The sequence below is a fragment of the Megalops cyprinoides genome, chromosome 4, assembly GCF_013368585.1.
Source record: "Megalops cyprinoides isolate fMegCyp1 chromosome 4, fMegCyp1.pri, whole genome shotgun sequence".
In the NCBI taxonomy this organism is placed as follows: domain Eukaryota; kingdom Metazoa; phylum Chordata; class Actinopteri; order Elopiformes; family Megalopidae; genus Megalops; species Megalops cyprinoides.
Genome location: NC_050586.1, coordinates 7,335,653 through 7,348,189, shown reverse-complemented (window position 1 = coordinate 7,348,189; position 12,537 = coordinate 7,335,653). Strand labels below are relative to the sequence as shown.

At 52.8% G+C, this 12,537-nt stretch overlaps 1 protein-coding gene across 2 annotated transcripts in view; it reads left to right on the top strand.

Annotated features, from left to right (window-relative positions):
- gcn1 (GCN1 activator of EIF2AK4) overlaps positions 1-11,677 on the top strand; it is a 30,353-nt gene extending 18,676 nt beyond the window's left edge. For both annotated transcript variants that reach the window (XM_036526357.1, XM_036526356.1), the window contains exons 39-58: positions 289-357; positions 625-763; positions 894-1,090; positions 1,465-1,607; positions 1,884-2,001; positions 2,581-2,796; positions 3,240-3,404; positions 4,061-4,222; positions 4,362-4,454; positions 4,780-4,923; positions 6,003-6,272; positions 6,891-7,004; positions 7,093-7,323; positions 7,810-8,003; positions 8,191-8,305; positions 8,851-8,947; positions 9,407-9,555; positions 10,082-10,192; positions 10,409-10,630; positions 11,481-11,677. In XM_036526357.1, coding sequence (XP_036382250.1) covers positions 289-357; positions 625-763; positions 894-1,090; positions 1,465-1,607; positions 1,884-2,001; positions 2,581-2,796; positions 3,240-3,404; positions 4,061-4,222; positions 4,362-4,454; positions 4,780-4,923; positions 6,003-6,272; positions 6,891-7,004; positions 7,093-7,323; positions 7,810-8,003; positions 8,191-8,305; positions 8,851-8,947; positions 9,407-9,555; positions 10,082-10,192; positions 10,409-10,630; positions 11,481-11,606 — 3,075 coding nt within the window. In that variant the 3' untranslated portion in view covers positions 11,607-11,677. The remainder of the gene's footprint in view (positions 1-288; positions 358-624; positions 764-893; positions 1,091-1,464; positions 1,608-1,883; positions 2,002-2,580; positions 2,797-3,239; positions 3,405-4,060; positions 4,223-4,361; positions 4,455-4,779; positions 4,924-6,002; positions 6,273-6,890; positions 7,005-7,092; positions 7,324-7,809; positions 8,004-8,190; positions 8,306-8,850; positions 8,948-9,406; positions 9,556-10,081; positions 10,193-10,408; positions 10,631-11,480) is intronic.
- The last annotated feature ends 860 nt before the right edge of the window (positions 11,678-12,537 follow it).

Here is a 12,537-nt window from a genome sequence, read left to right as displayed (position 1 = left end):
TTAGCGGACGCTCTTATCCAGAGTAACTTACATCAGTTTTTACACTGCTATCCATTTATACAGCTGGATATTTTATTGAGGCAGTTGTGGGTTAAGTACCTAGCCCAAGGGTACGGCAGCAGTGCCCCTGTGGGGAATCGAACCGGCAACCTTTCAGTTACGAGTCCTGCTCCTTAACCACTATGCTACACTGCCACCCACTATGTCTGCTGAATAATGTAATGTAGTGACTGTATGTGGATGTGTATGAATAGTAGATCTCACACCCTGTGCTTGTCTCCGCTGCAGGACCTGTCTCCCTACCTGCCCAGTGTCATCCCAGGACTCAAAGCCTCCCTGCTGGACCCTGTGCCTGAGGTCTGCTACCCCATGTGTCTGCATCACGGCCTTGCTGCTTTTGGGTCACATGATCATGCATTCAGATCACATGACCTTGGGTGGTAAAAGTGCTCAGAAGTGCAGTGGCAGACGGCTCCAAAATGAGCCCTTCTGTGTTCTTTTTTTTTTTTTGAGTGTTTAAATGGAGTTTGGCTGATCTCTGAGGCTGCTGTTTATTGCGGAGTGAATAGTTTACTGCTGTGCCCTGGTGTGACTCTCACACCTCCCCCCCTCCGCCCCCCTCAGGTGCGCACAGTATCTGCTAAAGCCCTGGGCGCCATGGTGAAGGGAATGGGTGAGTCGTGCTTCGAGGACCTGCTGCCCTGGCTGATGGAGACCCTCGCCTCCGAGCAGAGCTCTGTGGATCGTTCCGGCGCTGCTCAAGGTGAGCACCTGCCTGCTTTTCCTCTGCCCGCCAGGAGAGGGCAGCAGAGAGTTGCACTGACTCTGGGTAAAGGTCCGTGTTAATCGTCTTTTCTGTGGGTCTCCTTTCCTCCTTCCCTTCCTCTCCCCAGGCTTGGCCGAGGTGATGGCGGGGCTCGGGGTGGAGAAGCTGGAGAAGCTGATGCCGGACGTGGTGCAGACGGCCAGCAAAGTGGACATCGCCTCCCACGTGCGAGACGGCTACATCATGATGTTCATCTACCTGCCCCTCACCTTCGGGGACAAGTTCACCCCCTATGTGGGCCCGATCATCCCCTGCATTCTCAAGGTAAGGTCTTCTCTCCATATCTCCACCCCCCCCCCGTCGTCTCTCCCTCTCTGAAATTGTTACCCCCTTTTCTGTTTGGTTCACTTTCTGTCAAATAGCATTTATTTTCCCAAAGATGTTAAGTGGAGGGGAGACTTAATTTTTTCTCATTCTCTCACTCCCTCTCTATCCCTCTTTTTCTGTCTCCCCCCCTCCCTCTCTCTCTCTCCCTCCCCCCCTCCCTCTCTCTCTCTCTCCCTCCCTCTCTCTCTCTCTCTCTCCCTCCCTCTCTCTCTCTCTCTCTCTCTCCCTCCCTCCCTCCCTCTCTCTCCCCCCCTCCCTCTCTCTCTCTCCCCCCCTCCCTCTCTCCCTCTCCCTCCCTCTCTCTGTGCCAGGCTCTGGCGGACGAGAATGAGTATGTTCGGGACACTGCGCTGCGAGCAGGCCAGCGCATCATCAGCATGTACGCTGAGACGGCCATCGCCCTGCTGCTGCCCGAGCTGGAGCAGGGGCTGTTCGACGACCTGTGGAGGATCAGGTAACGCGCGCGCGCACACACACACATATACACACACACATACACATACACATACACATACACATACACACACACACACACACATATACACACACACACCCTCTGTACATCTCACAATAACAGGCATGCATACTGTCAGTCATACAGTCTCTCTCTCTCTCTCTCACGCACGCACACGCACACGCACACACACACACACACACTCTCTCTCTCTCTCTCACGCACGGGTACTGTGGTAATGTAGTCCTGCAGCTGACCGCTCCGGTTTCCCTGCAGGTTCAGCTCGGTGCAGCTGCTGGGAGACCTGCTCTTCCACATCTCAGGAGTGACCGGTAAGATGACCACAGAGACGGCCTCCGAGGACGACAACTTCGGCACTGCGCAGTCCAACAAGGTGCCGCACCAACACACACGCTCACACACACATAAAAGAGCTTTTCTTCCTCAGGAAGCAGGTTTTTGGCAACTGCAAGCTTGTGGTTATTCACTGAAATTTGAGAGCATTGAAGCAAAGAAGAAGGTCATCTGTTTTAGGTTGACCGTGATATTGCATATCAGCACAAGGAATTTTCACTGCAGAAATACTGAGATGCCCAATCTCATACAGTACCAGTCAAAAGTTTGGACACACCTGATTAAGATAATGGGAAACATGCATTCAAAGACATTTTGATCTAAAGACTTTGGCTTAAATGCTTAAGACTTTTTTTGGTCGCTACATAATTCCATTTGTGTTATTTTATAGTTCTGATGTCTTTACTGTTCTAAAATGTGGAAAATATTGAAAATAAAGAAAAAGCCTTCTGTGAGTAGGTGTGTCCAAGCTTTTGACTGGTACTGGTACTGTATTTCAGTCAGTTCACATCATGCACGCGCTGTCTCCGGTTTACGCCCAGTTTAACGCGTCAGATGAAATGTTCTGATGGGTTCTGATGGGTTCTGAAAGTGACGGGTCGTCCCCGCTGTGACGCAGGCCATCATCGGAGCCCTGGGCGCGGAACGGCGGAACCGGGTCCTGTCGGGTCTCTACATGGGCCGCTCCGACACCCAGCTGGTGGTGCGGCAGGCCTCCCTGCACGTGTGGAAGATCGTGGTGTCCAACACGCCCCGCACCCTCCGCGAGATCCTGCCCACCCTCTTCACCCTTCTGTTGGGCTTCCTGGCCTCCACCTGCCCCGACAAGAGAACGGTACCTCCGCACTGTCCCAGTGGGACACGTCACCTCTGCTCCGTCCCAGTATCACAAATTACCTCTGCCCTGTCCCAATACCTCTGCACTGTCCCAGTGGGACACGTCACCTCTGCTCTGTCCCAGTGTCACAAATTACCTCTGCCCTGTCCCAATACCTCTGCACTGTCTCACCTCTGCCCCGTCCCAGTGTCACAAATGACCTCTGCCCTGTCCAAATACCTCCGCCCTGTCCCAATCCCACACCTTACCTCCTCCCTGTCCCAGTGTCACACCTCACCTCCGCCCTGTCCAAATACCTCCGCCCTGTCCCAATCCCACACCTTACCTCCTCCCTGTCCCAGTGTCACACCTCACCTCTGCCAGTGTCTCTCCTGCTCCTGTCTCCCTGCGTCCGTGTCCTTCGCTGCTGACTCTGTCCCCCGGTCACCGTGTCGTCGTAGATCGCCGCGCGGACGCTGGGGGACCTGGTGCGCAAACTGGGAGAGAAGATCCTTCCGGAAATCATCCCGATCCTGGAGGAGGGGCTGCGCTCGGACAAGAGCGACGAGAGGCAGGGCGTGTGCATCGGCCTGAGCGAGATCATGAAGTCCACCAGCAAGGACGCGGTCAGTCAGCACGGCCACCGCTGGGCGCAGCACACACCAGTGCTAAATCAGTACTGCGTCACGGCAGGGAACGCTGAACAGATCAGTAAAGCCGCTGTCTGTCATGCAGCCAACAGTGGGCTTAGTTTCCTGTTTTAGTGTTATGTTGCATCCATGCACGCATATCTCAGAAATCTGTACCCAGGTATATATCGCTACCAGATACCACCGTTGGACACTGTTCCCAATTAGTAGGCTTAGTAGGTTCAGCGTGATTAATTTTTTTTTTGTCTGCTTGCCTTAAATAAGTACATTTGTAAAATATAAAGGTATGTTTATGTGATCCCAGTAAGCCCTTCTCGCAGAGAGAGAAATCCTCTCTGAAAGGTTTCAGTGACCTTGCAGTGACAGAATATTGAATTTTTTGTTTGCCTTCTTCAGAAGTTGATGAAAACCCAGGCGGGTTAATGACACATGCTCTTTCAAGGACACAAGTGTGGAATTTCTGCCTTCCGCTGAATAGGAAGGCAGGAAGTATAATCGGGCTGCTCTTTCAGTTAGACTTATCTTCAGCTAGTCTGTCTCAACAGAAACATCAGGAGTTGCCTGTGTTGACTAGAGAGTGAAAGGCTGGCTGAAATGGCTGAGTTTCACGGGGTGGGGTGTGTGTCCCACAGGTGCTGGTGTTCTCGGAGTCTCTGGTGCCCACGGTTCGGAAGGCCCTGTGCGATCCGCTGGAGGAGGTGCGGGAGGCAGCCGCCAAAACGTTCGAGCAGCTGCACGCCACCATCGGCCACCAGGCGCTGGACGATATCCTGCCTGCCCTGCTCCGACAGCTGGTGAGAAACACACACACACACACACACACACACAGGCTCACCTCTCCTAGAAACCGCAAAGATAGTCCTCCACCTATTGTGATTAGAAAAGAACGTGACGTGTGTGTGTGTGTGTGTGTGTGTGTGTGTTCGTTCCTAGGAGGATGAGGAGACCGCAGAGTTTGCGCTGGATGGCCTGAAGCAGGTGATGGCGGTGAAGAGCCGGTCTGTGCTGCCTTACCTGGTGCCCAAGGTGAGACTTGCGTCATTTTGCCATTCAGTCAATCACAAATGACGAGGATTAGTTCTTTCCTCCTTGTTTTGAATTGCCAGGCTTAGTAAACCATACAAGCCTTTCTTTAAAAATTTCACACTTAACTCGGGACACCATATTTCTCAGCGTCTTTAGTGCATGGTGGTATGGCTGGTTCTTTCACACCTCATGCACGCCATTGTTACGCGAGACCGCATTAGCGACTGATGTTGGTGCTGTGGTTTTTGCGCTGTGTTGACACTTTGCCGGGTAGGAAGCCCCTGCTTGCAAACCATGTAAACCTCTCTCTGCCTCTGCCCGGCAGCTGACGGCCCCGCCCGTGAACACCCGCGTCCTGGCCTTCCTGTCTGCGGTGGCGGGAGACGCCCTGACGCGCCACCTGGGTGTCATTCTGCCCGCCCTCCTGTCCTCGCTGAAGGACAAGCTTGGCACCGAGGAGGGACAGCAGGTGAGGGCCAGCGCCACGCTGTGACACCCCGCCGACAAAACAACCATATCTGCCTCCGCTGTCGTACCTCCAACCACACACTCGCACCTCTCTTCCCACAATGCCCCTCACCAGGGCGACCTAGCATTATCAACACGATTCTTATCTGTGCCCCCCCCTCCTTCATGGTCTGTGTGTGCTCTCATTCTTCAGTGAACCCTTTATCAGATAACCTTTATGTGCTTATAGCAGTATTTACAATTTAAATGTAAATAAATCTGAAGTGGATATCCCAAGAGCTGCATGGCTTGGGAGTACTGATTTAAAATCCCGTTTAGTCAGTAATACTGTACTGGTCCTAGTGTTTAAAGCTCGGGAGCAGGATTTGTGCTATGTAGTTGATGTTTTTAAGCCAACAGATGGCAGCAGCGGGCCGTTTTATTAAAGCGATGCGCTTGAATGTCCTTGACAAGATGAAGACAATTCATTGAACAAATCAAACTGACTGCCATGCAGATGATTCATTATGTAAACAATTCAGTATAATGCTCCTCTCTAATGTGAAGAACGCACACCCAATTTTCACCCTGGAAATACTGTTGAAAAGGGCTTCATATGAAGTGAAAAATATCTGTATTGGGTTCTAGCCAAGCCAGATCTCCTTCTAGTGTTAACAGGGTATACAAATACAAAGACTGTATTTGACAAATGCACAAATCCACCTTACAAATACAAATGCACGTCAAGAGCGTGAGAGTGGTTTCATCACCACCTTCCTGTTTCAATGCAGATAAGGTTGTAATGTAGCATAGTGGTAAGGAGCAGGGGAACAAGTGGTTGCTGGTTCAGTTCCCCAATGGGGCACTGCTGCTGTACCCTTGGGCAAGGTACCTACCCACAACTACCTCAGTAAATGTCCAGCTGTATAAATGGGTAACGTAAAAATTGTAACCTATGTAAGTTCTCCCGATGTGAGCATCTGCTGAATGACAATAACGTTGCATATAACACTTAGGTTTAGGATGTGTAAACGAGGACTACGTACACTGTCAGGTTGCTGATGGTGTCGCCCCCAACCCCCCCAACCCCCCCTTCCACAGGAGCTGTGCAGCTGCCAGACGGTCATCCTGGCGGTGGACGACGAGGCCGGCCAGCGCATCATCATCGAGGACCTGCTGGAGGCCACGCGGGGACCGGACGCCGGGCTGAGGCAGGCCTCTGTCACCATGCTGAACGCCTACTTCGCCCGCACCCGGCTGGACTACAGCGCCCACACCCGCACGCTGCTCTCCGGCCTCATCCGGCTGCTCAACGACCCCAACCCCGAGGTGCTGCTCCAGAGCTGGGACACCATCAACTCCATCACCAAGGTGAGCGCACCTTGGGAAGGAGCAGGGGCTCGACAATCAGCAGAGTACACGATTGGCTAGAGATAACCGTGAAACAGCCAATGACAAAGGACCCTCCTGATATGGCACAGGTGTCTGCACAGCAGGCTGATTCAGCAGCAGAAAGACTCTCAGTATTCTGTGTGGCACCAGGACCCTCCATAGGCTAGTTCGGCTTTCCCTCCTCCCTACAGCCGTTGAATGGGTGTATGTTTCCTGTTGAGGGAGTGTGGGCGGCTTTGTGGGGGATCAGTAATCTCTTGTCCATTTATTAGCCATTTATTCATGCTGTCAGTCAAGGCTGCGCCTGTGTGATGTGAGTATTAGAGAGGAGTGAAGCACTTTAGCACTTAACTCAGTGTTTTACTGACCTTGTAGTACTTTTCGATAACTAGTCTTAGCATTGTGATGCGCTTATTTGCAAGTTGCTCTGGGTAAGAGCGCCTGCTAAATGACGTGATGTAATGAGTGGATCTTAAAGACTGTGTGTGTGTGTGTGTATGAGGGTACTGAAACTAACGGACGCTATGGTATGTATGTGCGAGAGTGTGTCAGAGAGCAACGTGTCAGGCTGACCTGTGTATGTGTATCTGTGAGCAGAAGCTGGATGCAGGCAGCCAGCTGGCCCTGATCGACGACCTGCACAGAGACATCCGCTCAGCCGGCGCCGAGGCCAAGGGACAGCACCTGCCCGGCTTCTGCCTGCCCAAAAAGGTGAGTTTCCCGCAGACAGACACACACACACACACGCACAGACATGCACACACTCTCACCGTGTCTCTCCCTGCGCTGTGCCTGCCAGGGCGTGACCTGCATCCTGCCGGTGCTCAGAGAGGGCGTGCTGACCGGCAGCCCCGAGCAGAAGGAGGAGGCGGCACGGGCCCTGGGAGGGGTCATCCGCCTCACCTCGCCCGAGGCCCTCAGGCCCTCTGTGGTCAACATCACCGGGCCCCTCATCCGTATCCTGGGAGACCGATTCTCCTGGACCGTCAAGACCGCCCTGCTGGAGACACTCACCCTGCTGCTGGCTAAGGTCGGTGCTCGTCTGCCTGGATGGATCTCTCTCGCCATGCCCAAGCCGTTCTCCTGACCATCTCCTAGTCTCTTTCTCTCTTTACTACCTCTCCCTCTCTCGTCATACATTTTCTCTCTCTCTTCCTTCTCCCTCTCTCTCACCATATATCCCTTTCTCTCCCTATATCACTTTCTCTCTCGCCTTATCGCTCTCTTGATTGCCTTTGCCATCTCTCTCTCTCTCTCTCTCTCTCTCTCTCTCTCTCTCATTCCCTCCAGCTGTCTCTCACTCTTTCTCTTGTTTGTTCATGTCTGTCTGGCTCTCTCTCTCTCTTGTTCGCTTCACCATTTTGCATCCATCTCTTCACCTCCCTTCTCTTCTCCCTCTCTCTTGCCATATCTCTCTCTCTTGCTCACTTTAGCCGTATCTCTCCCTCTCACTCCCTCTCTTGTTTTCTCCGTGCTGCTGTGCTCTCTGACTGTGTCCCGGCTCCGCGTCCCGCAGGTGGGCATCGCCCTGAAGCCCTTCCTGCCGCAGCTCCAGACCACCTTCCTGAAGGCTCTGCAGGACTCCAGCCGGGCGGTGCGGCTGCGGGCGGCCGAGGCCCTGGGCCAGCTGGTGTCCATCCACAGCAAGGTCGACCCGCTCTTCAGCGAGCAGCTGTCCGCCATTCGCAACGCCGAGGACTCCGGGGTCAGGTGGGTGCTGTGCCCTGCTCCACCTCCGTTTGTCTGTTGTGGTAGTATGAACCTGCAGTAACTGGATGCTAAAGGTTTAAGAGCAGCGTGACTTTGTGTGCTGTTAAATGGAGATGGATCAGTATGGGAGACTCTGTGTGCGTGTCTTTTGTAATGGCCATTTCCTCTCTCTCTCTCTCTCTTTCAGGGAGACCATGCTGCAGGCTTTGCGGTTTGTCATCCAGGGCGCAGGGTCAAAGGTCGATCCAGCCATCCGCAAGAACATCACCACCACGTTGCTCGGCATGCTGGGACACGATGAGGTGCGGGCGTGTGGGCGCATGCCGCAGTATGCGGGGGCGGCGCTGTGGAGGTTATGTTGCTCTTCTGGTCACATGACAGGAAGTACTGATGCTGATATATCATATTAGAGCATAATGTTGTTCAGTTGGGGAGTAATTTGCTTCTGCATTTCTTTTACTTCTACGGTACTGATGTATGAATGTCACTGGAGCTCTTTGACCTCCGCCATTCCATTAAAAAAGTTATGAATAATTCCTGTCAGAAAAACAAATCAGCAATACCGATGCTGGTCTTGCAGTACAGGCCACTAAATTGCAGAGTAATAAGGTGCTAATGAGAGGCTGAGGCGAGGATGCAGGGATGCTGTTGCCGTTGGCGGCTTTGTCTCCATGGTGATGGGTCTTCACCTTGCATCCGGAGTGCCAGACTCGCCGCTTCCTCTGCAGGATGTGGCTTTGTGTCGGGGTTTCACCCTGATCCTGCAGCGTCTGCGAGAGCAGCGCCCGTACCGCAGCCTCTCAGGCTCACCGGAGTGTCTGTGTGTGTGTGTGTCTGTGCACTGCAGGACGCCACACGCATGTCCTCGGCTGGCTGTGTCGGGGAGCTGTGTGCCTTCCTGTCTGAGGAGGAGCTGAGGAGTGTATTACTGCAGCATACCCTGGGTGAGTACCTAAACATACAGGACACACACACACGGACACACACACACACACACACGTCCATATATGCTAAAACACCCATACACACTACATACAGACACAGACACGTCTGTCCATACACACATGCGTGCACACTCGCACCTCCACACACTCTCTCCTACTCATTTGTACATGTGCACACTCACACCTCCACACACTCTTCCTACTCATTTGTACATGCGTCACACTCACACCTCCACACACTCTCTCCTACTCATTTGTACATGCGCACACTCACACCCGCTGTCGTCCACCCTCTCTCACACCAGCACTGGCCTGTGTGCATCTCAGAGCCGCCGTAGAGGTGCTTCCTGCGCTGAGGCGGCTGTTGAGTAGGTGAAAGTTTTCAGTGTGGTTCGTGAGAACGGCAGCGGTCTCGGGTCACCTGACCCGTGTCCCCACTCTCTCTCTCCCTCCCCCCAGCGGACATGTCGGGTGTGGACTGGATGGTGCGGCACGGCCGCAGCCTGGCCCTGGCCATCGCGGTGAAGGCGGCACCGGGGCAGCTGTGTGGGGAGGAGTACGGCGCCGCCGTACTGGACGCTGTCCTGGCCAGTGCCACCGCCGACCGGGTGAGCGCCGTGGGCTCGGGTTCAAGGTCGCACTGACCAGTTAGGTGCCGGTGTGACACAGCAGCTACAGATTTGGATTCGGAACCCAAAGGTTGCAGGTTCAAATTCCCCTTTGGGGCAGTGCTGTTGTGCCCTTGTGAAAGGTGCTCAGCCTGAATTGCTTCAAGTATCTAGCTGTATTAAGGGATAATATTCCCTCACCGGGGTGCTGCTGCTGTACGGTTGGGCAAAGTACTTAACCCAGATTGTCTCAGTAAACGTCAAGCTGTGTAAATGGATAACATGTTAAAATTGTAACCTCTGTAAGTCACTGTAGAGAAGAGCATCTGTTAAATGACAATGATGTAATGTAACGCAGTATAAAAAAGAGAAAGGCATCTACTTGGCAAATATATCCTGTAATATATAACTAGATGAATACACATACAGTATTTTGGCACTACGTACTGATCTCCTTAAAGTTCCCCTCTCAGTACAGCCTGTTTCTCCTCTTCCCCCCCCCCTCATCTTTTTACTCTCCCCGTAGATCCCCATTGCTACCAGTGGGATCAGAGCCATGGGGTACCTCATGAAGCACCAGCTGAACAGCGAGGGAGGGGCCGGCGTGTCCCCCCGGATCATCTCACAGTTCGCCAAGGTGAGGGCGGGGAGGGGGGCTGTTGTCCTGGGTGCTTTGGAATAAACGCACCAGGATACGGGTTCAGAGCAAATATTCGCCTATTCCATGTGAGTGGAGCTGAGCTGAATAGAGCGTCAGCGAGCCCGCCCGGTAGGGCAGTGTGACCGTGTGCGCCGGGCGATCTCGGGCAATCCCACCTCCTTTTAAACAGGCCTCCTCCTCTGCTCTCCGCAGTGTCTGCAGAACCAGTCGAGCGACATCCGGCTGGTGACGGAGCGGGTGCTGTGGTGGGTGTGCAGGGACCCGGCCACACCCGCGCTGGACCCCAGCCTCGTCAAGCCGCTGCTGAAGAGCCTGCTGGACAACACCAAGGACAAGAACACCAGCGTGCGGGCGCAGAGCGAGCACACCATCGTCAGCCTGCTGAGGCTGCGGCAGGGGGACGAGCTACTGCAGGTCAGCCTCATATGCGCGCATGCACGCACGCACGCACACACACATGCTCAGCCTCACACACACACTCACGCTCATATATACACACACACTCACGCTCATACACACACACACACACACGCACGCACTCAAGCTCACGCTCACACACACACTCATGCTCACCATCACGCTCACACACACGCACGCTCACACACGCGCGCAGTTACACACTCACACTCACACACACACACACACTTGCTCACGCTGACGTCCACTTGCTGGCGTTAAGATGCAGGGTGACAGTCACAGGGACACACACATACACACACACACGCATTCACACATGTACTCACTCACATATTCGCACTCACACGCTCACACACTCACACACGCTCACACACACACTCTCCCATGCACTGCTGTCTACATGCTGGAGTTAAAATCCAGTGTGGCAGTCACAGGGACTCTTCTCTCACGCACGCATGCACATACACATATACTGACTCATAATTATATAACAAGACACCACCATCAGGACAGTTGCTCATCTTCCCAGGCACATACAGAGTGAGTGAGAGATGCTATCACACATTTGCTCACACACACACACACACACGAGCACACACATTCGCACACACACTGAAGTAAGCTCACATGCACATTGTGATGAGGTGGTCCGCCCTCAACATGAGCCACTTGGTCTGACCTCCCCTTCTCACATGTACCAGTCTTACAGTCTGGATCCATGCTGTGATTTTACGGAAGAGGTAATCTGGTCGTCTGTCTGTAAATAGCTCTGCATAGCTGGTTGGGTGTAAACCCCCTCTCTGAATGGGGTTCGGCGATGGCTGACTCTCTGCGTGTGGCTTTTCAGAGCGTCAGCGCCATTCTGGACTCCGCCAGCAACGACCTGCTGTCCGAGTGCAGCCGCCGCTCCCTGAAAAAGATCTGCAGCTTGCCGGACTCGAACGAGGAGATCGACGACACCATCCTCACGTGATTGGCTGGACTGACCCATGTGCCCCTCCCCTCCCCCCACCCTCTCGCTCATATACACAAACACACACACACACACACACACATCCACTTTAGCTTTGCGAATTCACGGCTTATGGTAGAGGGTGAACAGTGGAGAGAACAAGGACAAACTCCTCCTCGTGTTCAAACCTCTCAAGAAAGGTTGACTTGATTTCTTTTTTTCCCCCTCTTACTTGCTTTTTCTTTTATTTCCCATGACGATGTGAAGTTTTAGATTTGCACAAAGTGCAGGTATTCAAAAACCAGAAGGATTAAGACAACGGCAAAAGGGGTTTGTGCCAACTCTGTTCCAACATTAAAATTTCTATTCCACAAAAGCCCATTGACTCATTAAGGAGAACGCTACTGTTCCAAATGAGATAGTAAGGAAATTTCTCACCTTTCTGTTGCCCTGTTTTTATCTTAACTTTTTTCTGTGTGTGTGTGTGCCAGAAGGTTTGCTCCAGAGCAGAAATAAATCTGTGTTAAATTATTTTTGGATTTTGTCGAGTCAATGCTGTAATCCATTCTCTGTCCTTCAAAGATGGCAGTTAAGGGAAGGACAACTATGTCTTTGATTCACCAAAACTTTACATGGGGGGGAGATGATTTACAGGATCCTTTGCAAAATGCATTTCCTCTGAAACTTGTGAACTGTTTCTCAATGGATGACTGCCGTCTTGAGTCAGAGCTTGAACAGCTTAAGGATGAGACTTCCTTTCTGGCCCGCTGGGTCGTCCAGCTGTTTCATACATGGACAGCGGTGAAATGTGCGATCTCAAAAACGGCAAAGCTGACGTGGCGGAATTGCGTGCGTGCCGCATGAATCTCCACAAAACCGAGACCGTTGAGTCCGTGGGTGTGATTGGTCCAGCTACATTGATCTGTGAAACTTTGTGGAATGGCTTAACAGC